At 40.9% G+C, this 27,931-nt stretch overlaps 1 protein-coding gene across 3 annotated transcripts in view; it reads left to right on the top strand.

Annotated features, from left to right (window-relative positions):
* Positions 1–27,931, top strand: part of cd2ap (CD2-associated protein) — a 187,673-nt gene that overhangs the window by 108,641 nt on the left and 51,101 nt on the right. For all 3 annotated transcript variants that reach the window (XM_069886760.1, XM_069886759.1, XM_069886761.1), the window contains 3 exons: positions 15,091–15,194; positions 23,476–23,599; positions 27,278–27,483. In XM_069886760.1, the coding sequence (XP_069742861.1) occupies positions 15,091–15,194; positions 23,476–23,599; positions 27,278–27,483 (434 nt within the window). The remainder of the gene's footprint in view (positions 1–15,090; positions 15,195–23,475; positions 23,600–27,277; positions 27,484–27,931) is intronic.

Below are 27,931 nucleotides of genomic sequence, written 5' to 3'. Positions count from 1 at the left end.
GTTCTGAGGTGATGCTTAGGTGACACCTACAGATTGTGAAATAGACAAGATGATAATGGAGTATTGTTTTAAAGAATAAGTTCAAAGGGTTCAAAGAGAGTTAAGGCTGGATATGTGTTATGAACTAACAGTGGTCTTTATTTACACACAGGGAATTCACCAAAAGGGAACACATTCACAAACTTACATACACAGCAACAATACAAAAATAACTACAGGTAAAGCATAAGATTCTGTTGACTCTGTGGTTAAGTGAAAAAACACCTTAATGAAGGGCTCAAGCCTGAAATGTTGGTGATGTATCTTGACCTTTGCTACATAAAGGCACTTTTTGACCTGCTGAGTTCTCCAGGATTTTTTTCACAAATAACTACACATTGGGTACAAATAAATCACTGCTAAACATTCTCATTTCTCGATTCTGAATGCAAAGGTTAAACACAAATCCACCCATAGGCACAGCGCACTAATGAGCAGTAAATTAATTCCAACTAACAAGTATATCAAATGAACCTGGTTTCCAGCATCAGCCATGGCTCAGGATTTAGGCTGTGCCAATCGCAGTGGGCCCTATGGTGCAGCCCTTGGCATGCAGCCTGGACTTCAGCGATGATCTCGATGCAGCAGAAAAAAGGATGAGCAAGCACCTCATATAGCTTTTCAATGCAGGTTCATTCATGTGACTTCCTCAAACCAATTGCGTGTCAGCCTCACCAGTGGGCAGATCTGACAATGATTTTTGACACCAGAGGACCAATCATGTTGTCAGAGGCAAGGGCCAATCACACTTTAGCCTCACAGGTGGGAAGGTGAGGTCACTTCTGATCTCAGGCTTGTTGGAGATGTCACATGATCCCAATCCACATTCCAACGAGGTTCCAGAGGTCACAATCCACACCACTTGCACAAGAGGGTTTAGTTAATGGCGCCCTCATGCTTTTCACTATGGTTTCTTTATGCTTCAGTTGAATGAATGAGATTCTTGGTGCTACAATGAATGTGTCTTCTTCATTGTGAGTAGTTCATAGGCCAGGGATTATGTGTTTTGAGGTACTCAGCAAGCAACTAATGCTTAGTTATTTCTGCAGTAAAGGAAATGGAGCAGTCATTGATTCATGTCTAAGCAAGCAAGGTCTCATTGAAGAATGGATCAATGACCACATCATGTTTTTGTGGTTTTGATTGAGAAAGGAATGTAAACTGGGCATTTTTTTTCTGTTTTGCATTGAGCAATGGAATTTTGTATGTCTCACTGAGATGACAGATGGCCTCCAATGGCACCTCAGGCAGCCCAGCACAGCCTCAGTGTGACGTTAAAGTTCTGCTGGGGGTGTGCAAAGAATTTGATTGAAGAAACGTGTTAATTCCTATGATGAATTTGGAGACCAAAAAGAAATTAATTGCATTTTGAATCCATTCATTGCAGAATGTATCCAGAGTAGTTTTTTTTTGGTGTTAGAACTGGGGACAGAGTTCATCTAGACATTTGGAATGTATTAAACTTGATGACCCAGATGAACAAAAAAATGTCAGAGTCTGTGGAACAAATGATGTCTGTCTTATACCATTCAGAATATTGAGCATTTATAGTTCACTTCCTAATGTAGTCTGGAGCATGAAGAATTAGCAAGTGCCTATTAGTGAAAAGCAAGGCAGAGAAATGCACAAGGACTAGATGGTTGCCAGTGGTCACATAATTGTGAGCAGGTATCCATTACATCAGCAAATTCAAGTGCCATCAAAGCTGCTGGGGAATTAAAATTGTAAAATAAACATGGAATAAAAACCTAAAATGGATTAAGGTGACGTAAAATACTGAAGGTTTGTAAAATCCCACCAAGTTCACAAATGTTCTTTAGCAAAGGGAAATCTGCAGTCAGTCTGGGTGTATGTTTGATTTTAAAAAAACCCACAACAATGTGGTTGATGCTTAAAAAGGGGGGAAAGGGCTGACCGAGGTGGAGAGCAGCACATGCCAAAAGACAAAAGGCCATTATTGGATGCAGATAGGACAGGAGAGGAAAGGTAAGAATTGATTGTGAGTGGGGGTAGGCTCTTTAAATGAAGAGCTGGAAGAAAGGAGAATGAGAAAGGGAAAGAGATCTAGGAGAAGTAAAAATAGGAGGAGGGCTGTCAGATCTGCCCACTGGTGAGGCTGACATGCAATTGGTCCGAGGAAGTCACATGAATGAACCTGCATTGAAAAGCTATATGTGGTGCTTGCTCATCCTTTTTTCTGCTGCATTGAGATCATCGCTGAAGTCCTCCTCCTGGTTGGAGATTCCAGACTGAAAACTGGGTGTTTTTCCTCCAATTCTTTGGAATGGGCTAGGAAACATCTCCGCTGTAACAAGCCTCAGTGGGTACCAGGCAGCATTTCTTATTGAGAAAGATAGGACGCACCAGATAGCTGGCTCATTTGTTTTAGGTAGGGTTCAAGAGGAGTAGGTACAATCCCATCATCATTCTCCAGATAACATCAAGGGACTTCCAGGAGAAATGTCAACATTGCTCAAAAAGTTAAAGATAAAATGTTCCGTCATGAATTCCACAATTTTGTTGAGAAGCTTCGATCAATATCCAGCCACCTTTCAGTATTAGTGTTCATATGTTTTACTTAATAGAGATGCTAAATTATGTAATTTTGGAATAAGCAGGTGAGTGTTCTATTCTGTTATGCCTCCCATCTGGCCGGAGCTTCCATTCAGATATGCATCCATGAAAAGTTTCCATTTTCAATCAAATGTCAGCTAGAAAACAGTGGATTGAAACATTGAAAGTCTGCAGACAGTGTGATTGTAGTAGAAACACAGAAATGCTGGAGGAACTCATCAGGGTCCATAGGAGGTAAAAATTTACAACTGTCGTTTTGGGCCTGAGCCCTTCTTCAAAGTAGAAACAAACAACACCTGAACAAAACAGCTGGGGAAGAAGGGAGGAAAGGACAGGGGGGGGTGGGGGGAGGAGGCAAAGGCCAGCGAAAGATAATTGGATATGGATAGGACAGGTGAGAATTGATGGGGGGTGGGCGAGGGGGACGTGTGTGGCTCTGTGAATGCAGAGTCGGAGAAGAGGTGAAATGGAAAGAGAGAGACAGAACTAGAGGAAATGGAGATGGGGAAGGGGAGAGGCAGGGGTGGTGGGGGGCTGGAGAGGTCAATGGAAACTGGAGACGTTGACGTTAATGCCATCAGGATGGAGGGTGCTCAGATGGAATGCGAGGTTGTTTCTCCAATTTGTGGGTGGTGGGGGGCTGGAGAGGTCAATGGAAACTGGAGACGTTGACGTTAATGCCATCAGGATGGAGGGTGCTCAGATGGAATGCAAGGTTGTTTCTCCAATTTGCAGGTGGTCTCATTCTGGCAGTGCACGAGACCATGGGCATGCATGTTGGCCTGGGAAAAGGGCAGGAAATTGAAATGGGTTTCCATTGGGAGATATCACTATTGCAACAGACAGAGCCTCACTTCACTTGAAAATCTGCAGGGGTCATCTAATGCATCTGGTGCTCCTGCAGTCGTCTCTTCTATGTCGGAGAGACTGGATGCAGACTTTGAGATCACTTTGTTTAGCACCTTCAATAGCAGGGATCTCCCAGTGGCAATCCATTTCAATACCAACATGTCTGTCCCTGGTCTCATGAACTGCCGGACTGAGACCACTGGCAAATTGGAGGAAAAACTCCTAGTTTTCAGTCAGGAATCTCCAACCAGGAGGCATTAACATCATCTTCCTATTTCTGTCAGCCCTCCTCCTATCTTTACTTCTCCTTTCTTCTAGATCTCTTTCCCTTTCTCATTCTCCTTTCTTCCAGCTCTTCATTTAAAGAGCCTACCCCCACTCACAATCAATTCTGACCTTTCCTCTCCTGTCCTATCTGCATCCAATAATGGCCTTTTTTTGTCTTTTGGCATGTGCTGCTCTCCACCTCGGCCCTTTCCTCCCTTTTTAATCAGACGCCTGCCTTTTTGCTCATAATCTGAAGAAGGGGTCAGTCCTGAAATGTCATTTATAAGAACATACTGTGCCCTCCATAATGTTTAGGCCAAAGACACTTTTTTTTTCCTTTTTTTGCCCTGTGCTCCATGGTTTTAAATTTGTAATCAAGCAATTTACAGGTAATTAAAGTGCACAATGCAGATTTTATTTGAGATTATTTGTATACATTTTGGTTTGACCATGAAGAAATTACAGCACTTTTTATACATAATCCCATCATTTCAGGGCACCATAATGTTTGGAACATTTAGCTTCACTGGACTCCAGTATGTTTAATTGCTTCATTGGTGCAGGTATAAGAGAGCTAGGTTTACTTCTAAGCTTTCGATCAGTTTGGAGTCTGGAGTTGTCATTTTTCATTGTGAGGACCAGAGTTGTGCCACTGAAAGTCAAATAAGCAATTATGAAGCTGAAAAACAATAAGAAAACAATAATAGACATTGCCGAAACCTTAAAATTATCAAAATGAACGGTTTGGATATCATTAAGAAGAAAGGGCGTACGAGTGAGCTCAGACGGGTATTCCAAGGAAGATCTCCACTGCTGATGACAGAAAATTCTCATCACAATGAAGAAAAATCCCCAAACGTATGCTTGACAGATCAGGAACACTCTTTAGGAAGCAGGTGTGGATGTGTTAATGACTGCTGTCTGCAGAATATTTCATGAACATAAATACAGAGGCTACACTGCAAGATGTAAACCATAGCAAAGGTGGTATAGTTTGGATCTTGGGCAGTTCCTTTACATCTCCACACTTTGCTCTTGCCATCACTCTGATTCAGGTTAATCTTGGTCTCATCTGTGCCCAAGACATTTTTTCAGAATTCTGCATGCTTTTTAAAATACCTCTTGGCAAACTGTAATCTGACATCTTTTATGTGGGTAACTAGTTGTTTGCATGTTGCAGTGTAGCCTACTGCCATCCGGTAAAACCAGTTCCTCCTCATCTCTGTCCTAAATCTACCACTCTGAATCTTGTTCTAGTCTCCCCCAACAATGGAAACAACTTACCTACTTTTATCTTAATTGTATCTGCCTTTCATAATTGTATATGTCTCTATAAAATCCCTTATAATCTTCTAAATTCCAGCGAGTACAGTCCCGGATGAGTCAATCTCTCCTCATAGGCTAAACCCCTCATCTCTGGAATCTCCTCTGCGCCACCTCCAAAGCCAGTACCTCCTTCCTCAAGTAAGGAGACCAGAACTGCACGCAGTACTCCAGATGCAGCTTCACCAGTACCTTGCAGTAAAGCCTCCTTGCTCCCAAATTCATTCCCTCTAACAATGAAGGCCAACATTCCAATTACCTTCTTGATAGCCTGCTGCACCTGCCAACCAACCTTTTACGATTCACACGCAAGCACTCCAAAGTCATTTTGCGTGACAGCATGCTGCAATTGCTTACCATTTAAATAATAATATGATCTATTTTTTCTTCCAAAGTGGATTATGTCACATATACCAGTGTTATACTCCATCTACCAGAACCTTTCCCACTCACTTAATCTATCTCTTTCTCTCTGCAGACTCACTATATCCTCTGCACAGTTTTCTTCTTCACTCAATTTTGCGTCATCAGCCAATTCGGATACGCTACACTGTCCCCTCTTTCACATCATCGTTGATTATCGTGAACTGTTGCGGGCCCAGCACTGGCCTCTGGGGCACCTCGCTTATCACTAATTGCCAACCTGATAAACCCCAGTACTACAACTCTCTGCTTTCAATTGGTTAACCAATCCTCTATCCATGCTAATACATCACCACCCCCCAACTCAATGCTTCTTTATGCTGTGTACGTCTTTTATGCAGCACCTTGTCAAACGTTTTCTGGAAATCTAAGTAAACAAGGTCCATCTGCTCCCCTCTACAGCACTCTAGTTGTCAAACAGGACCTGCCTTTGCTGCATCTGCCTGATTGATCCATTTTGCTCCCAATGCTTCACGATTTCTTCTTTAATAATAGCTTCAAGCATTTTCCCAACTACAGATGTCAAACCAATGGCCCTGCCTTTTGCTGACTACCTTTTTTAAATATTGTCATGAAATTTGCTGTCTTCCAGTCTGCCAGGACCTGTGCAGAGCCCAGAAATTTTTGATAAAATATCATCAAAGCCTCTGCCATAAATTCTGCCATCTCTTTCAGTATCCTTGGATGCTTTCCATAAGGACCAGGGGACTTGTCTACCTTTAGACTGTCACATTTACTCAGTATTACCTCTGGTGATAGCTAATGCTTCAGGACTCACCTTTTATCACATCCATAATATCTGTCTTTGGCGAGGTAGACATATCATCCACCATGAAGACTGACAGAAAATGATGAATCAAAGCCTCATTACCCATTATCAATTTCCCATTCTCATCCTCCTCATTTCCACTTTGTGAAAATGGACAGAAAAGTTTTTATAATTATATATTTTATTCTAATTTTTTTTCATAATCCACATTCCCTTTTTTGATTCTCCCTCCATCTATGGATGCTGCAAGACCTACAACATTTTGATTAGAAAATAGTGGGACTCCCTCATTATGCAGAGACATAGTGATTCAGGCTTGTCATCATGGTTCATGCAAGTCCACGTTTCACATCTGTGCCCCCTTCGAAGTGCAGGAGTGTGTGTGATATTTAAATATTTGTAGCTCAGAACCTCACAAAAAGCTCCCTCTAGTGGCGGATTAACCATTAGGCTGAGTAGGCTGAAGCCTAGGGGCCTGAAGGTAAGGTGACCTGTCACAATCGTCACAGGCTGGTGCAGTGCTGCTGGAGCAGAATTCTTAACATGAGGCACAGCAAGAGAGATGTCAGCATTTTTACCCACAATGCAGAAACTGTTCCATCTCGCCAAAAAAATACACGAACTGCAACTAAACCATGTGATCTCCCGTAATTACATCATCACACACAATACCCGCCCACTCATCCCCGCTCCCCATCTTCCACCAATGTTCGAATTCGGAAACCTGTCATTCTTTTGGACCAGCCTCCCAAGCCAATTGCCACCACGTGTCCCATTCTCCCCAGTGGATTCGGCAATGAAAATGGTCAATCATGCTCCCTCGCACCTGCACGCTGGCCTCCCTGAGGGGGACTGCCCTTCTTATGCAAAGTAAAAACATGGAAACGCTGAAGAAACTCAGCAGGTCTTGCAGCGTCCACAGGAGGTAACGAGTCTTAACTATCACTCTATTTCTGTGGAGCTGAAGTTTACATTTTAAAAAAAAATACTCTCCCTTCTCCTCTGCTATTTTGTATCAAGACTTTTTAGAATTTATTTTATTTATTTTTTTGTAACTAACAGACTTTTCAAATTACTCAGGGTTAGCAGATGGCAAGGTCAGGAGGAGGAGGAGGGCTTACTAAAGCTCAGCCTCAGTCTGGGTGGTAATTAATCCGCCACTGCCTCCCTCTCCAATGTGGACTCCACCTACACCAGCTGCCTTAGAAAGGAAGCAACCATACTGAAGAATGCATCTCATCCTGAATGCATTTCTTCTCCCATTAAGAAGGTTCAAGAGGGGGTAATAGTGTACCAGCAGGCTTCTGAATAGTTTATTTTCTGCAATCATCAGGCTCCTGGGTGAACCTTCAAACAGGTGCTTCTATGTTGTCCACCACTGTTCTAATTGATTCTTGCACTGTAACTCTATACTCTAACTGTACTCTCTTCTACTTTGTACAGCTCTATGCATTGTTAGAGTTGACTTGTGAGACTGCCTGCAAAAGTACACTTCTTCCTGTATCTGTGACAATAAACTTGCTGTCCTATCCTAAGGAATATTCAGTGTTAAGACAGGAAGATTTGAGAGAGTGGCAGATATGTACTTTTCCTTACAGTTAAAATTATTGTCTGTTAGAATGTTATTGGAATTGATGCTATCTGACAGAAACTTGAAGCCACCCATCTAAACTTGTTGGCATCGGAATTTGTACATGTTATTTCATACCTGATGTTCTCCCTATTCGAAGTATGCTGAAGGGAAAGTTAAATTTCTTTGTAAATTCTTGTTTGGTGCTCTTGTTCCCTCTGGTGAATTACTACTTTCATCTCTCAGAAGATTGTCCTCTTTGGAAGTGCCAGACAAACTCTGGCTCCTCAGTTGTTTCTATTTATATGCATTTGCATAGTATTTGAAGCCAGAGGGTTAATCTGGTCTGTGGGTATCTTACTTGGGCAGGAGCTATTTAATTTGTCTTTGGATAATGACCTTTTCTTTCAGACCAATTGTTGGCACATTCTAATCCAAATCTCTCTTCAATTTGAATCTGTAGGATTTATTACTGATTTGCTACTTAGGTGAGTTAGCATACATTGCTCATTGATATTAAGCTTTATGTTATTTTGCACGGCCCAGGAAATTATTGCCTTTTTCCTGTGTGAAAAGGTCGGAATGGGAATGAGGGTTCCATTCCTGTTCCGATATTTTACCACCAAGACCCCTAGTAAATTTAATGGAATGTCTGCAGTCTAAACTGAACTACAGACATTCAGTGAACAACGGACTAATGAATAGCACATATTGATGTTGCAAGTCCCGCCTCTTTAATTACCGCACTTCTGGTATGCTGTTTAAACTCACGTAAGGAAACGGAGATTTCAAGTTTTGGTTAGTTGTGTGTGAACGACCAATGCCGAGATGTCGGACATTCTTCAGAATGGTAAAATCGCGCAAATTCTATCTTTTAAAAAAAACATAATTCAGAGCCTGAATCTAATTTGGACTTCCTATAGCAGCTGGACCGGGAATGAAGTGGAATGATGAGACAAGAAACGTGTTTTGACGCCTTTCACCAGAGTTAAATCATTCATACTTTTGAACATATCCTGATTAGCAAGTCAACCAACCAACCTCTGCATTTAAATATTTACTTTCAAGAGAGAAAGGGGCACTAGAATTAAATACTATGTTGGCAGTGTCTCATTCATTAAGAGTAGGCCATTTCATGTCAGGTCTCCAAGAGTGGATCAAAAAATTAAAACTTACCTTTCAGACAGCAGCCCTAAAAGGCTGCTCCTGTGTCGCATTCATATCAAGAGGCGCCCCTCTGGATCTGATGGAGGCAGGGTGACTGGTTCCGTAGCGCCACCTGTCATAAATATGCAGAGAGCAATGGGTGTCTTCCCTACCCATATCCCCCTCGCAACTGGAACTACTCTGTTTGCCAGAACAGTTCCAGCTGCGTGGAGGATTATGGGTAGGGAAGACAGCCATTACTCTGCCGCATTTTGAGCGGCCCTGAAGGCCGAAGCGCCTGGCGAGGCTCCCGCCAGCGGGATGGCTCCCGCTGGCCCCCGCTGCCTTGAGGGGGTCATGGAAGGTGAGTGGGGAGATGGATCGCAGGCTGACAGCGTCATCAGCCTGCTTCTAAACAGCCTCTTGCAGTGGCTGAACATTCAGGTCAGGCAGCGGAGCACAGTGCTCTGCCGATTATCCTTTCCCGAGAAGGGTTGGAATCATTGCCTCAGAGCCAGCCATGGCACATTCAGAGAGGTACGTCTTTAAGCATAAGGGAAAAGAACCTCTGCCTTTATAGACGGGTGTTTTCCCTGCTTGAAAGTGCCTAGTATTAACATGGTGCAAGTTATCTGAGCTGGTGAAATCCACACTTCAGCAAGGCCAGAGTGTTGGCCCTTTTGAGGGTGGTCGGAGTAGGTGTCACAAATGGAGATTAGTGGGAGTGATGGGTGGATTTGAACACACCACATTCTTGTTCCCAGTGATGCTCATGGTGCTCCAATGCTTTAAATTTAGTACCCTTTCTATTTGCTTGTATTCTCATAATCTCGACATGATTGGAAACATTCAGTTACTCTTCTGTGCACTTTCTGTACCTGTGAATAAAATTTTAATGATCGATTGGCTCTTCAGTTCTGTGCAGCTACCTGCTTTAAGCAATTGAGTAGATAACCATTTCATGCTTGTAGAATAGATACAAATCCTTTCGAATCTGTAATGTTCCTTAATCAGAAGATTAAAGTGAAATTGCATGAACCACAGTTGCATTTTGCAGAATGTTGGTTATTTGATCAAGATTTCAGTTGGTGGAATAAATAAATACAGTAGGTGTGGGTAAATCCAAGGCTGGAGTCAAATGTTTTATTAAATAGGAAAATTGCTAGGAAACTTATTTCCTTGTGCAAAACATGGTGGACTTGTTTTTGCACGTTGGTTGCAGTCGAAATTTGATGGGCAAATTTTTTATTTCTAAATCTAAGGTTAGTCATTAAATGTCAACAAAATTATTAAAATAAGAGGTTAAAAGCAGGTTAACAGTGTTAGGTCTCAGATCAACAACACCTCAAGGGTTTAACTGGATATTTTGTTGATGTTGGCTAGTATTCAGAAGCAACAGTGATCTTTTCCATAATTTGAATCTAATAATTTAGAGATTGGAAATGTTGATATTTTAGACTAATCTGATTTCAATATTTTCTTTGAAAGTTTGTATGTTCCTTATTGAGATCTTTTACAATTATGTTTCTGAACTAGTGCATTGGGAACAGGTTTTCAGAGCTTGGATTTACGGGTGCTTTGCTTAGTCAGTAAATCAACTTATAGGGATCATATACTCTTGTTTTTCCAAAAGGAAGAATAACTAAAAGTTTAGAGCAATGGTTCTCAGCCTTTTTCTTTCTGCTCACATACTACTTTAAGTATTCCCTATGCCATAGGTGCTCTGTGATTAGTAAGGTATTGTGTAAGGTGGTATGTGTATGGAAAGAAAAATTTGAAAACCAATTATAATCATTGTGTGCATGGTATCATAACTCCAAAGGAAGTAGGCCATTGACAATTTTTTTCAAGCAAAATATTTCAGTAGCAATTGGGTCTAGAGCAGTGATTCTCAATTTTCCCGTCCCGCTCACATACCACCTTAAGCATCGATGGCATAGGGATTACTTAAAGTGGTATGTGAGTGGAAAGAAAAAGGTTGAGAACCACTGTTTAGAATCAAATTTTTGACTATTTGCTCGATGGACTTGGTCCTTGTTCTTGCCTAATTGTGTACAAACGCGTGCATTCAGAAAAAATTTCCTAACACTGATCAAGAACCCTCACACTGGCCAACCAAGTTCCTTTACCAGCATAACAACTTCCCTTGGTTTGAATAATAGCCTGATCATTTGCACGAGGGCCAAAATAAAACTTGGGAAAAAGGCCATTCAAATTTCTAAGATTCCCCTTCCCCAAATACAGAACTAGTATTGCAGTCATTTAATGTTTTGGGTAGAGGTAAATACAGTTAACAGTTCAGAAAAAATTATTTATTTCACTTGAGTTGCATTAATTCATTATCTGTCACTTGCTGACATTTTCCTTGCTTACTCTTGTCAGTAAATTATTAGATATTTGGTCCTTTCACAGTTTCTCTCTCAAGGTGCTGCAAGATATTTTGTTGGACTATTTTCCAACAAATGTGTGCAAAGGCATCACTGGTGCTTGTACAAAAATAGATCATGTGAAGACTGCTTTATATAATGTTTATACAATTAGGAAGTGTCTGGACAGGTTCCTTTGATTGCAGTGAAATTTTGCAATGGCTATGTGGATTATTGAATGCAAAGTACATTCTCAAGTCTTCGATCATCCTTCCACTCTTAACTCCTGGTGGATTATTCACAAAGCAGTATGGTTGAAGTCTGAGAATCAAACTTTCTAGTTATCAAGAACACATGAAATCCTACCATCATTTTTGTTCTAACTTGAATTCTAATTTGTCTATTTCTCAATTCTTCTGGTATTCACTCCACTCACATTTGAATATCCTGGCCAATGCTTCCAATTCCACCAACCTGCTCTAAATGTTTGGCTACAATTTGAACCTCAAGGTTTTGCCCATGGCCTCACTTTTTACAGTGTTTTTTGAAGGTAGCATCCAGAAATATGGGGCTTACTTTTACGTGGTGGGGGGGGGGGGGGAATAAGAAAGCTGCTGGAAATCTTAAATAATATCACAAACTGCTAGCAACATGCAGCACCAAACCAAGAGTCCACAATTTTCATTGGAGACCTTTCATGAGTATTGGAAAAGAGGTGAGGGAGAAATTAAGACAACAAAGTTGTCATTTGGGATTTATGGGACAGAGAAAATGTCTAATGGGGGTAGGACAAGGACAAATAGGCAGTTAGCTGCTTTGTGTGATATATGGGTCTTTCACAGTGGGCGATGGGAAGCAGCCGGCAGGTCAGGCTATACTTTGTGGAGAACAAAAAACTCAGCTAAAATCAAAGATGGATAACTTGTAGCCAAAATAGTAATTTCTAATGTGGACAGAGCCACCAAATTATCTAAAGTTGGAGAATTCCATATCGAGTCTGGAATGCTTCAATTAGCCCAGATGAAAGATCAGGGATTGTGCCTGAAACATGCATTGTGCCAGTATATCAATGCAGGAGGCGACAGGTAGATCTGAGTTGGCGTGGGTTAGAGAAGGGCAGTGACAGATAGAAGGGCAGGAAGCTCATGGTCACTCCAGCAGACTGAATACGTGTTCTGCAAAGTGATCAACCAAACTGTTTGGTTCCTCCAATATGAATGACACCACATTGTGAACATTGAAACCAATGGACTAGAGTTGAATAAATGCAAGTGAATTACTGCTTCACCTGGAAGGATGAGGCCCCTATGTAGGGGAATAGGTAAAAAGATGAGTGTTGCATAGGAAAGTGCCATAGATGCAAAATGTTCAATGTGGAAAGAAGAGTAAACCTGTGAGTCAAAAGGAACAGTGCATTAGAAATGTTTAAAGGGAGGTGGGGTACGTATCTAGCTGTGGAGCGCTGTTGAAACTGGGAGAAAATGCAAAGATGATCTGTGAATGTGGGCAAGCGTGGACTGCAAGTTTTTTAATTGTAATTTTTATTTGCAACATGATAGAACTCGTGCTGCCTATAATTACACCCAAATTATCCTGCAACCCTGTATGTTTTAGAGGCTGGGAGGAAACTGGAATATCTGGGGAATACCCATACAGACACGGGAAGAATATACAAGCTTGTTACAGGCAGCACTGTAAAGGCCAGAGGAGCTCTGTACTTTTTTTTAGAATACCTAATTTTAATTTTGTGGTCAAACGTAACAAAAATTAACCATTACCTAAATACATAATTTGAAATGAAAAGAATCATTGATACAGGTTGTCCATATTTCCAAGCAGCCCCATCCCCCTCCCCCCAAACAAAACCCCAAGATAAAAAAGAACTGAAAGAAAGAGAAATAGATAAGAGAGAAAGAAACAGAAAAGGGAACTGTTAGGATCCGGGATCCACTTCAGAGGATCTAATTTCTTTTCTTACCAAGATCTCAAATAAGGGAAAGACAAAGATGTAGAACTCAGGAACAGAGTAAGTATCTTAAATAATCAATGTTGGATTCAGCAAGTATAGTGGCATTCCTGCAAAATCATGTTATACTTCTTCCTTAGATTGTAAGTAATTTTCTCCAGGGGAACACAACTTGGATTTCCACATTCCATTGGGCTTTATCCTGAGGGGAATCATACTTCCAAGTAACCACAATGCGTTTCCTGCCCACTGCCAATGCAATTTTAAGAAATTCTGATTGGTACTTGGGCAGCCTCATTTTAGGTCTCGTGTCCACACTATTTCCTAGGAGAAACAATTCTGGACTTTGTGGCAATTGTTTCCCTTAATCTGGTCTAGTAAAATTCTTAAATTTGCCCAAAAAGTTTTCATTTTAGAGCATGGCCAGTTGAAATGTAAAAAGGCTCCTGTTTCTTCATCGTGTCTCAAACATATATCCAACATATTAGAATTTAATTTATGTTATTTCTGCGGAGTAAAGGAGCTCTGTACTTGGTCTGTTCAGGAGAAGGGGTTGCAGCAGAGGCGTAGAAAATAGTTGAGATGCCATCAAGGGTTTGCTCTCAGGAGATTGAAATCCATGATTTGGATAGAAGGCAGGAGCACCTGTGTGCAAAGTTGGAGTAAATACAACAGAGATGGAGGAACTGGGAGAATGGAACAGAGTCCTGACAGGAGACCAGATTGGATGAAGTTAATCAAAACAGCTGTAAGAGTTTGAGGGCTTCTAGCTTATGACTGTGGTTTGCCTACCCACTGAGATGCAGATTCAGAAATCTGGAAAGCAGTCAGCAATTGACCATATGGCGATGAGATCAGCAAACAAAACATTTTGAGCTCAGAGTGTCAAATGCAGCACCAAAGCAGTCACTGATGTACTAGATATAGAATAAAGAGGATGGGTCAATTGGAATTGAAGTAGTCTGTTTCACATGTATCTCCAAAAGATTGGCATACTTGGATCTATGTGAGTACTCATTGCTGCACATTTGAAATGAGGAAAGTAAGTGGAGCTGAATAAATTGTTCCATATGGTGATTTCAGCCAGCTGAACAGGTGGGAAGGAACTTAAATGGGAAAGAAGAACCAGCTGATTCCTCCAACAAAATGAGTTTTGCTGCAGGTTCCAGCATCTTCATTCTTCCGTATATCCCTTGAAATTGAGCATTGTTTAGCTCCTTCTGTGGCAGGGTGTCTTCCACTGTTTTCTTGAAAATAATTTGGAATAAAGTCATCAGGCAAGCAGTGTGGATAAAAATGATCTTCTAATTGTGAGGGAGATCACCATTTTACTGGTGTTAAGATTCCATCAAATTTCCCTTGGTTCCTGAGTAGTTGTGTTGATACAAATACCTCTTCAGCTTGAGAGGTTGTCAAGTTGAGGTAAAATTAATTCATGAAGATGTGAAGCTGCCCTTTGAAACATTTTTCAACATAAACAATTTCAGAACTTTTTTCAAAATGAGTTTAAATATTTACAAAATTCACTAGATATTGGTATTTAAAGTGCTGAATTTTTATATTAAACAGTGGCAGAATTTAGCTGTTATCTGAATTGATCTTGCATGTGCAGATCATATAATTTAAAAATATGTTGACACATTTATATTTCAGCTTTATATGGTAATTTAGTTATACATTGCTGTTTTAAATTCTAAATTGTTCTTGTTCAGTTTCAGCTTTCTGAGATGAATTTTAGCTTCAGGTTGCTGGCATTATAAGTTTTGCTGAAAAATTTCTGATGTGTCAATCCTAACAGGAATATCCAAAAAGCGGCTTTGTGAAGCAACTTTTGATTACATACCTCAAAATGAGGATGAACTGGAAATAAAAACTGGAGATGTCATTGAAATAATTGAAGAGGTAAGATTTTGTTTTTGCTAATTGAAAGTCAATTACTGTAAATATTTGTGTATATTTACCCCCCCCCCCCCATTTTTGAGGGGAAAAAGGGAGAAAATGTTTTACCTACATGCCACCTCTCCCCCTCACCTGCCTGAATCGTGCTGCCATCTCCCTCCTCACCCACCTGCTTCATGCAGCCGTCTCTCCCCCCTCGCCTACCTGATTTGCGCTGGCGTCTCTCCCCGCGCCCCCAAAACGCGCTGGCGAATCTTCCCCCCCCCCCCCCGAGTCGTGCTGGAGTCTCTCCCCTCTCCCACCCCACGATTTGCGCTGCCATCTCTCTCCCCACCCCCCCCGCCCGCCCAACCTAGTCAATGTAGGCAGCTGCTGATAACCTTACTTATCATTAAACCTGGCAGAAAAAATTGTTAAAATAATAACCTTGTGTATAATGTGACCCCCCCCTCTTTGAACTCAAATTTCAGTACAAAATTTTTTGCATTATACACAAATATTTACGGTCATCATTCCCTGTAATATTTAAAATTATCTAAGCTCTACGTAGAGTGAAAAGAGAATGAAGATTTAACAGCAGTGTATATTTCTATCTGGCTACCACCCACGTATAGAGATCTAAAGAAAAACGCACGGATTTTATTTATTCGATTTAATTCTAAAGTGTGTTTGGAATTATTTTTGGGTATTGGGCAAGATGAATGCTGACAAACCAGTTCCAGAATTTCTACTAATACTATTTTTTGATGATCTTAACTTGTGGGATGAACAGTGGTATTTTCCAAATCTGGATTTAATAGAAAGGAGACCAAGGTAGTTTTAGGCATTAAAATAATAATTACAATACTCAGGACTTTTATAGTTGCGTAGTTATAGGATAAGGTAACTTGTTTAGATCCATGGTTGTCTGGAGCACAAAACAAATTGTTGGTCAGGCAGATTATGGAATCTACAAAGAAAGGAAGGTGTAGAGTGGAAGCAAGGAAGGGGCAGGTGGGAGGTGTAGGGGGGGGGGGGGGTAGATGATAGGAAACCCAGTAGGTGGAGTGTATGGGTGATGGGCAAATGGATGAGGTTGGGGAGGGAAAAGAAATTGGATAGTTGAGCTTGAGAGGAAGTGGGGCAGGGGAATTTTGGAAAGAAAGGAGTGTGCAGCAGAATGTGGAGTAAGAAAGGAACAGAAGGGGGAGGAAAAATCAATGTTCATGTTGTTGGATTGTAGACGACCCAGGCAAAATAGCAGGGCAGTAGTTTTAGTCTGTAATGGGCCTCACCCTGGAAGGCAGGCAGGCCAGTGTGGCAACAGGAAGAGGCATTGATAAGGTTTGTGGCAGCGGAAAGAGACTGGGGAGGGATGAGTGATCGAGAAGTCACTGAGGAGCAGTGGAAGCCAGATCACTGGGAGTATTTAAACAAGAAATAGACAAGTATCTCATTAGTGAGGGCATCAAGGGATATGGGGAAAAGGCTGGAAATTGGAACTAATGTAGAGTAGCTTAGTGTAGTTTTACAGAACAGACTCGATGGGTCCAGTGGCCTGCTTCTGTTCCTTTGTCTTGTGAATGCAAAATGGAGTGGCGAGGAACATTGGACAAGGTTTACCTTGTAGCTGAAAGAAATGTAGAAGAATGATGTGCTGGGTGCGGATCTTGATGAGCTCGCTCCTAATCTCGCTAGATCCCTTTGCACAATCCCATTTAACCCATTATCCCCCATCCATAATTTCTCTCTGCCCATCAGCTCTCATTTTTTCTCAGATTCAATCACCTATTCATCGCCAATCAGATCTATCATTTGTCAGCTCTTGCCTCACCCCTCCCCCTCTCCTCTTTTTGCTTGCTATCTCCCTGCTACTCTGAAAAAGTGAATCAGATACTTGTCAGCTATAGCAGGGATTGTTGGCTATTACATCCTATAAGGCGAAGCCTAACTTGAAAAATGGCTCTTGAGGCTTCACTCACCAGTGAGCTGAACATCTTTTAGGCTCATTATGAAAAGGAGAATTCAACAGTATCAATGAGAATCCCGACGGAAGCTGGCACCCTGTGATGTGTCACTGAGGCCAACATCAGAACATCTTTCAAGAGGGTGAACCCACGCAAGGTATCAGGCCCTAATGACGTACATAGCAGAGTACTGAAAATCTGTGCCAACCAACTCGCTGGAGTGTTCACAATCTCTCATTACATCATTCTCCTGCTTCAAAAGGGTATCAATCTTACTGGTCCCCAAGAACAGCCGAGCAAACTGCTTCAATTACTATTGGCCAGTAGCATGAACATCTACTGTGATGAAATGCTTTGAGGGGTTGGTCAAGGCCAGAATTAACTCATGCCTAAGTAAAGACTGAGACCACTGCGATTCACTTTCTGTCACAGCAGCTGTAATCTCATTGGCCCGCTCTCTGGTTCAGCTAGACAAGAGTAACACGTACATCAGCCTGCTTTTCATTGCTTACCGCTCTGTTTCAGCACCATCCATCCCATCAACAAGCTTAAAAATCTGGACCTCTGCTACTGGATCCTTGACCTCCTCATCAGAAGACCCCAGCCCGTGCAAATTGGTTACAAAATCGCCTCCTTACTGGCAATGAACACAGGTGCATGTCAGGGATATGTGCTTCGCCCACCCCTCTAGTCTCCCTGCACCCATGACCTTGTGGCTGGGCGCTATTCCAATGTCATGTTTGCCAAAGACACCACTGCCATTGGCAGAATCACAAAGTGAGGAAGAATATGAAAGGGAGATAGATCAGCTAGTTGAGTGGTGCCACAACAATAACCTTGCATTCAACGTTAGCAAACTAAGGAATTGATTGTGGATTTCAGGAAGAGGAATCCCAGAGATCAAAAAACAGTCCTCATTGATGGGTCAGTATGGAAAAGGAAAAGAAATTCAAATTCCTGGAAGTCAGCATCTCTGAAGATCTATCCTGTGGCCTTCATGTCGATGTAATCATGAAGAAGGCTCATCAGCGACTATACTTCGTTAGCAATTTGAGAAGACTTGATATGTTATCAAAGACTTGCAAATTTCTACAGGAGTGCTGTGGAGAGGATTCTGGCTTGTTGCATCACTGTCTGGTATGGAGGTGCCAATGCACAGGACAGGAAAAGGCTACAGAGGTTGTGACCTTGGCCAGCACCATCATGGGCATTAATCTTCACTCCATTAAGGACATCTATAAGAGGCAGTGTCTCAAGAAAGCAGCTTCTATCATCAAGGACCCTCATCACTCAGACCATGCCCTCTTCTCACTGCTGCCATCAGGAAGGAGGTGCAGGAGCCTTAAGTCGAACACCCAACGCTACAAAAACAGTTTCTTCCCCTCCACCATTGTATTTCTGAATGGACAATGAACCAAAGACACTATCTCACTTTTTCACTAATATATTTTTTTTAATTGAGAATTTACGGAAATGTAATTTTGCCCCTGTAATGCACAATAACGCTGCCACAAAACAACAAACTTTGTAACACATTCATGACAATAAATTCTGAGTCTGGACAAAGGGTCTCAGCCCAAAACAACGACTGTCCATTTACGCACAGAGATGCTCCTGACCCACTGAGTTCCTCCAGTTTGTTTTTTGCTCGAGCTTCCAGCATTGTATCTCCATTTCAGAATTTGCAAATTCATTTGGCAAAGTCATTTAGTGTTGTTCTCTTAAGTAAATGAAAGATTGGAAAGATTTTGTTTGTGTTTGTGTCTAGCTAGGACAATGATGCAACAATATAAAATGGCTTCTTGAGTAAAAAATTTGCATCTAACTTATTGAGTTCAAAGTTCGTTGGTTCTGATGGAAGGTCCAGCCTTACTGGTATGGTTGGAGATTTAGCTTATCAGTGTAGCTCAAATCAAATCATTTTTTTTTTTTCACTTCCTCCAGCAAATCACTTTTTCCCCGAATCAAAGCTTGGCTTTATTTTGTGAGTGAATTGAAATGTGATTGCACGAAAAATGTTGGTTTGCCTTCAGTTTTCAAAGCAATTGCAATTAAGGTCATTGTACTGAGCCTTTGAACATTATAAATTAATTGAACGTGCTTTGGAGGAAAGCATCAGTTTCTTCTCCAAGAGGGCACTCAAGACTGGCACTGGTTCAAAATGGCCATCTCTTTGCATTAATGATGTAGATCTGGTAATAATTGGACAAGAGCAAAGTTGGGAGAAAAATCTTTGAGATTTTGTTATGCTGATGAAAAGGAACTTCTAGATCTTGTTGCCTTACCTTTCTCTTCTGAATCAAAGGCTTTTTAGGTTCATGATCACTCCCTGAAGATCAGACTTGCACTCTGCTGTCAAATGAGTAAATCCACTTGGCTCTGCCACTGCATTTCTAAAACTATCCAAATGCCAATTCTTGCTGACCATCTTGTCTTTGAGATTTTCTGCAGTGAGACAGGAAGGTGTTCTTTCAGTATCTCCCATGGCTAGGGACTCGAACTGAACATTTTCTGTTTGATTCCAAAGAATGTTAGAGCTTCACTGCAGGCTTCAGCACAATTCATACCAACGAGATTCAGAGTTTGATTTGCACATCTGGAGAAAATACAGTTCTCCTTCTTCTCCTTGGAGATAGCCTGTACACCACTGTACTTTTGTGCCATATTAGAGTCATTGACATGTGCTTGACCAAAGTTCAGATTGATACTTAGTAGAAGTCTAAGATTTTCTCTGTAATTTCTTCACCCGTCTTATTGGAAAAACTGCCATCTTCCCTCTTCACATGTCTGATGATGAATGATACCTGTTCTTTGTGAGAACAATCAGGCGTGCGTGGCGAGTGTTGTGGCAGTCGTGAGAAGAGTGGGAAAAGATGTATTTTTATTTGTGTGTGGCCACCACGAGATGCATGTAATAAATTGGGAACAGAAGTTGGTTTCACTAATCTGCATTTATTTATCTATATTTTATCTGCATTCATCTTTTATGAATCTTCTTTAAAAAGATTAATATTTTGTGCTAAAGGATTCCCCCTTGACTTTTTACAATATCAATAATATTCTTTACCAAGGCCGAATAGGCCCCCTCAAAGCTGTAGGCCCATGCCAACTGGGCCACCTCCCCCCACCCCACCCCCTCACTGTTCTGGCCTAATCACTCCAGAACAAGAGCACATAAAGCCAATATATAAACCTTCCTTATTCATGCAGTTAGAATTCTTCACACACCTGAAACTGTAACAGGAAACTTTTTCTTACAAGGCATATCAAGTAGCTGTTTGGACTTTTGGCTTTCATCTGCTTTTCAATAATGATTTCTTGTGACTAGCATTGGAACTTGTATTATGTTTTTTTTCCTCCATTATCCTTGGGCTAGCTTAGTATTGTTGCTTTCCCTCTAAATGTGCCACTGACAAGGCTGACCCATGAGTAGTGTGTTCTCCTATAAGTCTCAAGGCATCACATCAAACAAAATCTGTGAACTTCATCGCATTGACTGCTCTTCCTCAGAGGGTGAATCCTCAATTATGAACACCACTTGGAAAACATTTGCATTACTTTTCTACAATAATGCAACACCATAGCTATATGTTGTTAATGCCTAAATTTGCATACCCTGTTCTTAACTGAATTGTAATAACATAGAAATGCTCCGTGTGGAGCTGACCAAATAACCTATTTTAACCACTGCCTAGAATTTCCCTACTCCATAATCCTCCATTTTTTCAGTTTCATGTACTTAATAGATCCTTTTGTACCTGCCTCCACCACCATTAGTGGCAGCACATTCTATACACCCACCACTCTCTATAGAAAAACGTAACTCTTAAGTCCCCCTGTGTTCCCAAGCATTTTAAAACTATGCCCTCTTATGTTAGCCACTTCAGCCCTGGGGGTGGGGGGGGAGGGGGGGGGGAAAAGCCTCTGGTCATCCACATGATCAATTCCTCTCATCATCTTGTATACTTCTACCAGGTCACCCCTCATCTTCCATCACTCCAAGGAGAAAAGTCCAAATTCACTCCACATATCCTCATAGGGCATGGGTTGAGTGAACTGAAATGATTAGAGCTCTGGGAGTACAATTGCAAAGGAAAGCTGCATCACTTTGAATATAATCTTGTTTGGTTCCACTAATGCCAATTTGATGACGTGGAGATAGTAGGCGAGCTAGAGTGTGGTGTTCATTGGAACTCATGAAGCCTTACCCAGGGAGATGATGTGGCTGATGTTGATTCAATAATGGTCTTTCTGCTGAAAGCAGAGGTGTTTTCCTGATTACATCTCAATAATGATCTGGTTGTAATGAATCTCTGCCAATTTCATGTTGGAAATGCTGGCAGATTCTACTGGACCCAGTGTCCTGATGTCCTTATAGACAGAGTAGTTCGTTCTGAGCTTCATGGTTAGAGTTTATGCAGAGATGTAGAGTAAAACCCCTAGATTCCAGCAGCGAAAAGAATTTTCAGATGCTGCTTAAGTAAATTTTCCAGTTGTTTGAAGTAGCATGGATTGACAAACTAATGTCATGGTATGCCAATTTTAAACTTACATGATTTTGACCTATTTATTTTCCTCTTTTTGCCAATTGCTTGAGGATGCTGGTTGTTTGAATTCTGGATAACGGGGGTTTTACTCTATCAACAATTGTTTCTGGTTTCATTTGTTTTCCTACTCATGATGCACTTAGATGGGTGGTCTTTGTCTTTTAGTTTGCCTTGAAGTCTGATGTTTGACTTAATTGATGTCTCTTGGTAATTAGATTTCTTATTTTGGGAATTTTGCTGACGAGGTACTAATTCTTCATCTCTGCCAGAGCAGTATGGGGAATATTCATGTTCCGGAGTTGGGTCCCTTTTGGATTGAAAAATATTTATCGGTTCTTTCCCTGAGTGCAGCAAGTTCGTCAGTGAAGCAAGCATTTTGATCATGTGCCTCTTTTAAACTCTTGCCTCTACAGGAAATTTAGGTCCAAAGTGATCCTCTCAGGAGAATGGTGTCTCCTTGCAATATACAGTACTTATTTGCATGGTGAAATGATTTCTCTTCACTTGTTGAGCAGAAACTCCAAGTACCAAGAATCATTGAAGCTGGTGATCTGTGTGGGGTTAGCCTCTTGCTTGTTGGGAACTGCCTGGTTTAAGGTGACTTTTGTAGACTGGAGGGTGCAGTGGTTGAAGTAAAAACAATGCTGAAGAAACTCAGCAGGTCGAGCAGTGTCCTTTATGTAGCCAAGGTAAAGATACATCACCAACATTTTGGCTTGAGCCCTTCATCAAGATATGGGAAAAAAAAGAGTTTTGTGTTTTTCTTCCATGGTGCACTGGTTCCCCCATCCAAGTCCACCACACATTTGGGGGCAACTTTTGGTTTCGATTCCATTCTTAATGCCAGTAACTTTGGCCTCCTATTTGCAGGTATTTTCTCCCATGCTGTTTATGCTCTACAGTGAGATTGTAGTATTCTCATCAGGCTGTAGGTCTGAGTAGAGTCTATTGAGATCCTCAAGTAACCAAATATGAGGGCTCCCTCCTGGGCCTCAGTTGTGGCTAATGGAATTCGGAGCACTCTTTGATACTGGCTTGTATGTGGAAATTGCAGTGCTGTTAAACACTAGTTTGTCTTTGGATTCCTCTCTGAGTTTTATTTAGTAAAATTAGGCGTCTTTGTCAGGTTGTTTGCAATGTAAAATAGTCACAATTTTGGTCCAATCTGTAAGGTGGTGGCTGGGGAAAAAAAAAATTCTTCACTGTTAGGATGTACTGAGCTGAAATACTGTATCATGTTCCATTTAGTTTTGAAAGTGTGTGAAATTGGGGGTGAAGGTGAAATGAGACCAAAAAACAGGATTAAAAAATGATGATAACCTTTTTTGGTAGGCATGATTCCATATTTGTGTTTAACAATATTTGTTTTGGAGTTGAGACTTTTTTTCTTGCTGAAGGCAACTTGAATTTGAACAGAAGTTTTTTATTGGCGCTTTTCTGCTATTGGCCACATGTTCTAGCAAGAACTTGAGCAAATTTGCTGCAACGATTGGCTGAGAAGTGTCGTTGCTTAAGAGAAGTTGGGTTATGTAATCACTGATTTGTAATCTTTAGCTGTAAGGGAAGTTGCCTGAACTATTCAATGAGGCTTGTCTGCTCAGCTGAATGTGACCAATTGCAACTTTTTGACTTCCTGTAATCTATAATACTTGCAGTTGCACAAATAGTCTTGCTAATTAATTTTAGAAATGCCAGTTAGTTTTGTTGATGTACAGCACCAGATAAATCACATAAATCTGTGTTCCTGGGAGGTCACCTGCTAATTGTTGTTCTCAAACTTTCATCTTGTAGGTGGAAGAAGGCTGGTGGAAAGGACTCCTGAATGAGAAAACTGGATTGTTCCCATGTAATTTTGTTAAGGAATTGATTGATCCGAATGAAGACAGAGAAACAAATGAAGTGTTAAGTGACCCAGGTAAAGGTTTCTGAAAAAGTACAAGTGTTGGAAATCAAAAATAAAAATGGAGCAGAATTACTGTGGCAAGAGTCCCTAGGATGGTTTCTTAACAATTGTCATATCACACTCGATAGATGCTGTCTGACCTGAATATCACTAGCATTTCCTGTTATAATTTCAGGTTTGTTTAAATGCCAAGGCATTGAAGTGTTTTTATGTCCAGAGAAAAATCTTAAAATTTGGCATTCCAATGAAATCGCACACTTCTTATAGAACATGACGTTAAACAGGAAAACCAGTAGTTGATGTGACTGTAGTGCAATACAAATAAATACTGGAGAAATTCAGCGGGTCATTCAGCACCTTTTGGAAGTAAAGGGTAATCAACATTTTGGGCCTGACCCCATTCATCAAGGTATGATTCTCCCAGTCTGTGTCCAGTCCTCTGATGCAGAGGAGGCCATAATGGGTGCAACGGATGCAGTAGATGGCCCCTGCAGATTCACAAGAGAAATGTTGTTTCACTTGGAAGGACTCTGGGGTCCCGAATGGTGATGAAGAGGAAGGAGTGGGCACAAGTGTAGCATTTCATTTGGTCACAGAACATGATCGATTTTCCTCCTGTTAATTTCAAAGGAAAGAAGAAGTATTGGTTCAGTTCCAGGTATTCAACCCTCTCCTATGTTTAGCCAAATAGCAACAATTAGATATACCAGGACTAAAAAAAACTTGCATTGAGAGTTGTAATGAATCCTTAATTATTTTAATAAATTTAGTTGAATAAGGCAACAAAATAAATTTAAGGTTGAGAGACCTGCATAGGTATGTTTCCAAGGATTTTTTCCCAGCTGCCTACCACGTGTCTGTCGGTTTTTTTTCTCTCATGACAACTTATAAACTGGCTATCTGAATGGAGAATTTTTGGCCATGATACTAGCCAGCTCTGAGGAGTTAATTGAAGAATCCTTGATGTTATGATCTTTTAACCTGAGGTGGAAATTTGAGGCATGTTTATATATTCCTTCTGATGTCATTTCAATGGCAAGAGGTCAAGTTTATGTCAGCCTTGGTCCGTAGTTGGAATTGTAAAATCGGGAGTTTAATTTGTTCAGCAAATTTGTTTCCTCAGAACTGTCATGATGCCATGATTCTGCCAACTTCAGGACCGCATGTAGCCAACCTCTAAACATATTGAACTGATAACAAATCAATTGGTCAGAAGCGAGAAAGAACTGAGCAAACCAAAGGATGTTTTTAGTGGCAGTATAGTTGGTACTTGTTGTACAGTAATGAGGGTTTAAAATATTGAATCATAAAATGTAATTTTTTTTAAGTTTTCTTCCTACATATTCCCATATAGATAAGAACTTATTTACTTGAGGACCAGTCTGTCTGGGTTGGTAGCAGAACGTCGAGCCCCATAATGCACCTCAAGAGTGTATGCTCAGCTCACTCCGGTTCATACTACTGACCCATGACTGCATCGCCAGGTCCAGTTCTAACAGAAATTGGCCTCATCAGCAACAACAATGAGTTGCCCTATAGCAAAGAGATGGAAAATCGTGAAATGGTGCGAGAGTAACAACCTGTGTCTCAACATACAAAAGGTGATTGTGGTCTTTAGGAGAACCAGGAACGACCACCCTCCACTGCACATCAACAACTCTGTAGTAGAGAGAATGGAGAACACCAAGATCCTTGGACTTCACTTAACTAGTGATCTAGCGTGGACGCTCAACATCTCCTCACTTGTCAGGAAGGTGCAATAGTTACTGCACTTACTGAGAAGACTGAAGTGGGCAAGGCTACCGGCCACCATTATGTCAACCTTCTATAGGACTTCTATCGAGAGCATCTTGGCCGGCTCCATCATTGTGGTACAGTTGGTGCAGAGAAATGGATCGAAGGCCAATCCACAGGACCATAAGAGTGGCAGAGATGATCACTGGAATCTCCCTCCCCCCCCCAATCAACATGATGTACCAGGATTGTCGTTGAAAGAGGGTGCACAATATCATTGAGGTCCCTTTCCACCCTGCACACAGCATCTTTCAGCTGCTCCCATCGGGGAAGAGATACAGGAGTATCAGAGCCAGCACCAACAGGCTGAGGAACAATGTCTTCAAATGGGCAGTGAGAATGCTGAACGACGAAAGAAACTGCTTACACTAACCATCTGAAACTCTCATGTTCATGAAACAATATTTATTTAATTATATAGATGAAATATTTATGCTGCATATTTATTGATTGTGTGTCCAAATGTTTTGCACCGAGGACCAGAAAAAGCTATTTAGCTGGGTTGTACTTGTACAATCACATGAGAATAAACTTGACTTGATATGTAAAGTCTGTTGGGAGTATTATATTTGAGGGAGAAGCATGGTGTGATCCTAACATATTAAAACACTGATATTAGGTTGACTTAATAGTTGTCATGCAATTAGCCTTCAATTATATATAAAAATTTTCATTTTGTATAGTCTGTGGTCATTCTCCTTTAAGGAAGTTTTCAACACTGAAGGTTTTCCAATTGACAGAATTGTCTTTAAAAGGGCAGACTATTTTCTAAAAGGGCAGAAAATTGAAAATACCCTGATGCAAAGTGATCTTGGAGTCCTCATGCAAGATAGTTAGCCTGAAGGTCAACTTCCAGGATGAGTCAGTGGTGAAGAAGACGAATCCAATGCTGGCATTCATTTCAAGATGAATAGAATACAAGAGCAGGGGCGTGATGCTGTGAGATCTCACTTGAAGTCTTATGCGCAGTTTTGGGGTCCTCGTTTAAGAAAGAATATGCTGAAGTTGGAGAGGGTTCAGAAGAGGCTTTCCAGGATGATTCCAGGTATGAAAGGTTCATCATATGAGGCATATTTACAGCTCTTGGCCTGTACTCATTGTAATTTAGGAGAATAAAGGGGGATTTCATTGAAATATTTCAAATATTGAAAGACATGGTAGAGTATGTAGAAAAGTTGTTTCCCATGGTGGGAGAATTGAGGACTAGAGGGCACAACTTCAGGATTGAAGGACGCCTGCTTAGATCAGAGATTAGGAGGAATTTGTTGCCATAGGTGGTTGTGGAGGCCAGGTCAGTGGGTGTATTTAAGGCAGAGATTGATGGGTTCTTAATTAGCCAGGGCATCTAACGTTATGGGGAGAAGGATGGGCAGTGGGAGTGAGTGGGGAAAATGGATCAACTCATGATTGAATGGCAAGGCAGACTCAATGGGCTGAATGGCCTATTTCTGCTCCTATGTCTTATGGTCTTTGTTCTTTAAACTGAGTATTCCTCAAGATACTAATACATCACCACCATTCCATCAACCCATACGCTTTTCCCCACACCCATCCCCAGCAAAGCTTTGCATCATAGTTCTAGTGAGAGCAGTACAATTGTAATACCTTGCTGTGCAATTTTTTTGTGGGAGAAGGGGGGGGAAAAAAAATCACAGAGACAGCATGAGCTGAAAGGGATATTTGCTTTTTTCAGCATTGCGGGCAATTTGTCTAATGCTCTTTACAAAGAGCATTTCAACTTTAAGAATTCAAGACCTAGAATTAAAAGCATCATGTCGTGTTAACTTGTGAATTGATTTGCAGAAGGATCATTTTGCATGTATTCTTTATTTGAAGATCAATTTGTTACATTAATAGTGGCCACATGAAATGTATTTTGTTTTCTGATTACAACAGACATGACCACCAAGGATGTGACTGGAGTGGGACCTTTATCACCAACATCACCTTTAGATATTTCTGGAAACGAGAGCCCATCAGGAACAACATCCCAACCAAAGAAAATTCGTGGTTTGGGTTTTGGAGACATATTTAAGGAAGGCTCTGTGAAATTAAAATCACGATTATCTAATTCTGAATTGGAGGATAAAAAATCAGAAAAGGTATGCTTATTTCTGCTGTTCTTTGCCAGGAACAATTTGCACAACATGAAATATTATTTGTTTAGAATGAATCATTCAACTATGCTATCATTGAACTTTGTGGGAAATGGTGAGTTTTTAAAAACAAAAAATCTCTGGTACATTTGGCAATTTATTTTAACTCATTTACCATTGTTTAAATTTTTTGAAGTTTCTTATATTGGCCAAGGGATGCAAAGTTGTTGGGGGATGTGTAATGAAAATTTATGTAATGAAAATTTAGCATAAAGGCTTCATTGGATGCTATCAGTAAACCCTCGAAGAGACCCTCATCTAAAACAAAATAACCAGCCAGCCCCTTTTTCCCAAGGGCAGGATCAGCAAACACCAGAGAACGTGTAAAAAGTTAAGGGAGGGAGGTTTGAGGAAGACATCGGGGGTATATTTTTTTTACAGAGAGTTGAGGGTG

This window comes from Narcine bancroftii, chromosome 6 (assembly GCF_036971445.1).
Source record: "Narcine bancroftii isolate sNarBan1 chromosome 6, sNarBan1.hap1, whole genome shotgun sequence".
Classification (NCBI taxonomy): domain Eukaryota; kingdom Metazoa; phylum Chordata; class Chondrichthyes; order Torpediniformes; family Narcinidae; genus Narcine; species Narcine bancroftii.
The sequence above is the reverse complement of the archived record's forward strand: the minus strand, read 5'-3'. Positions and strand labels throughout refer to the sequence as shown.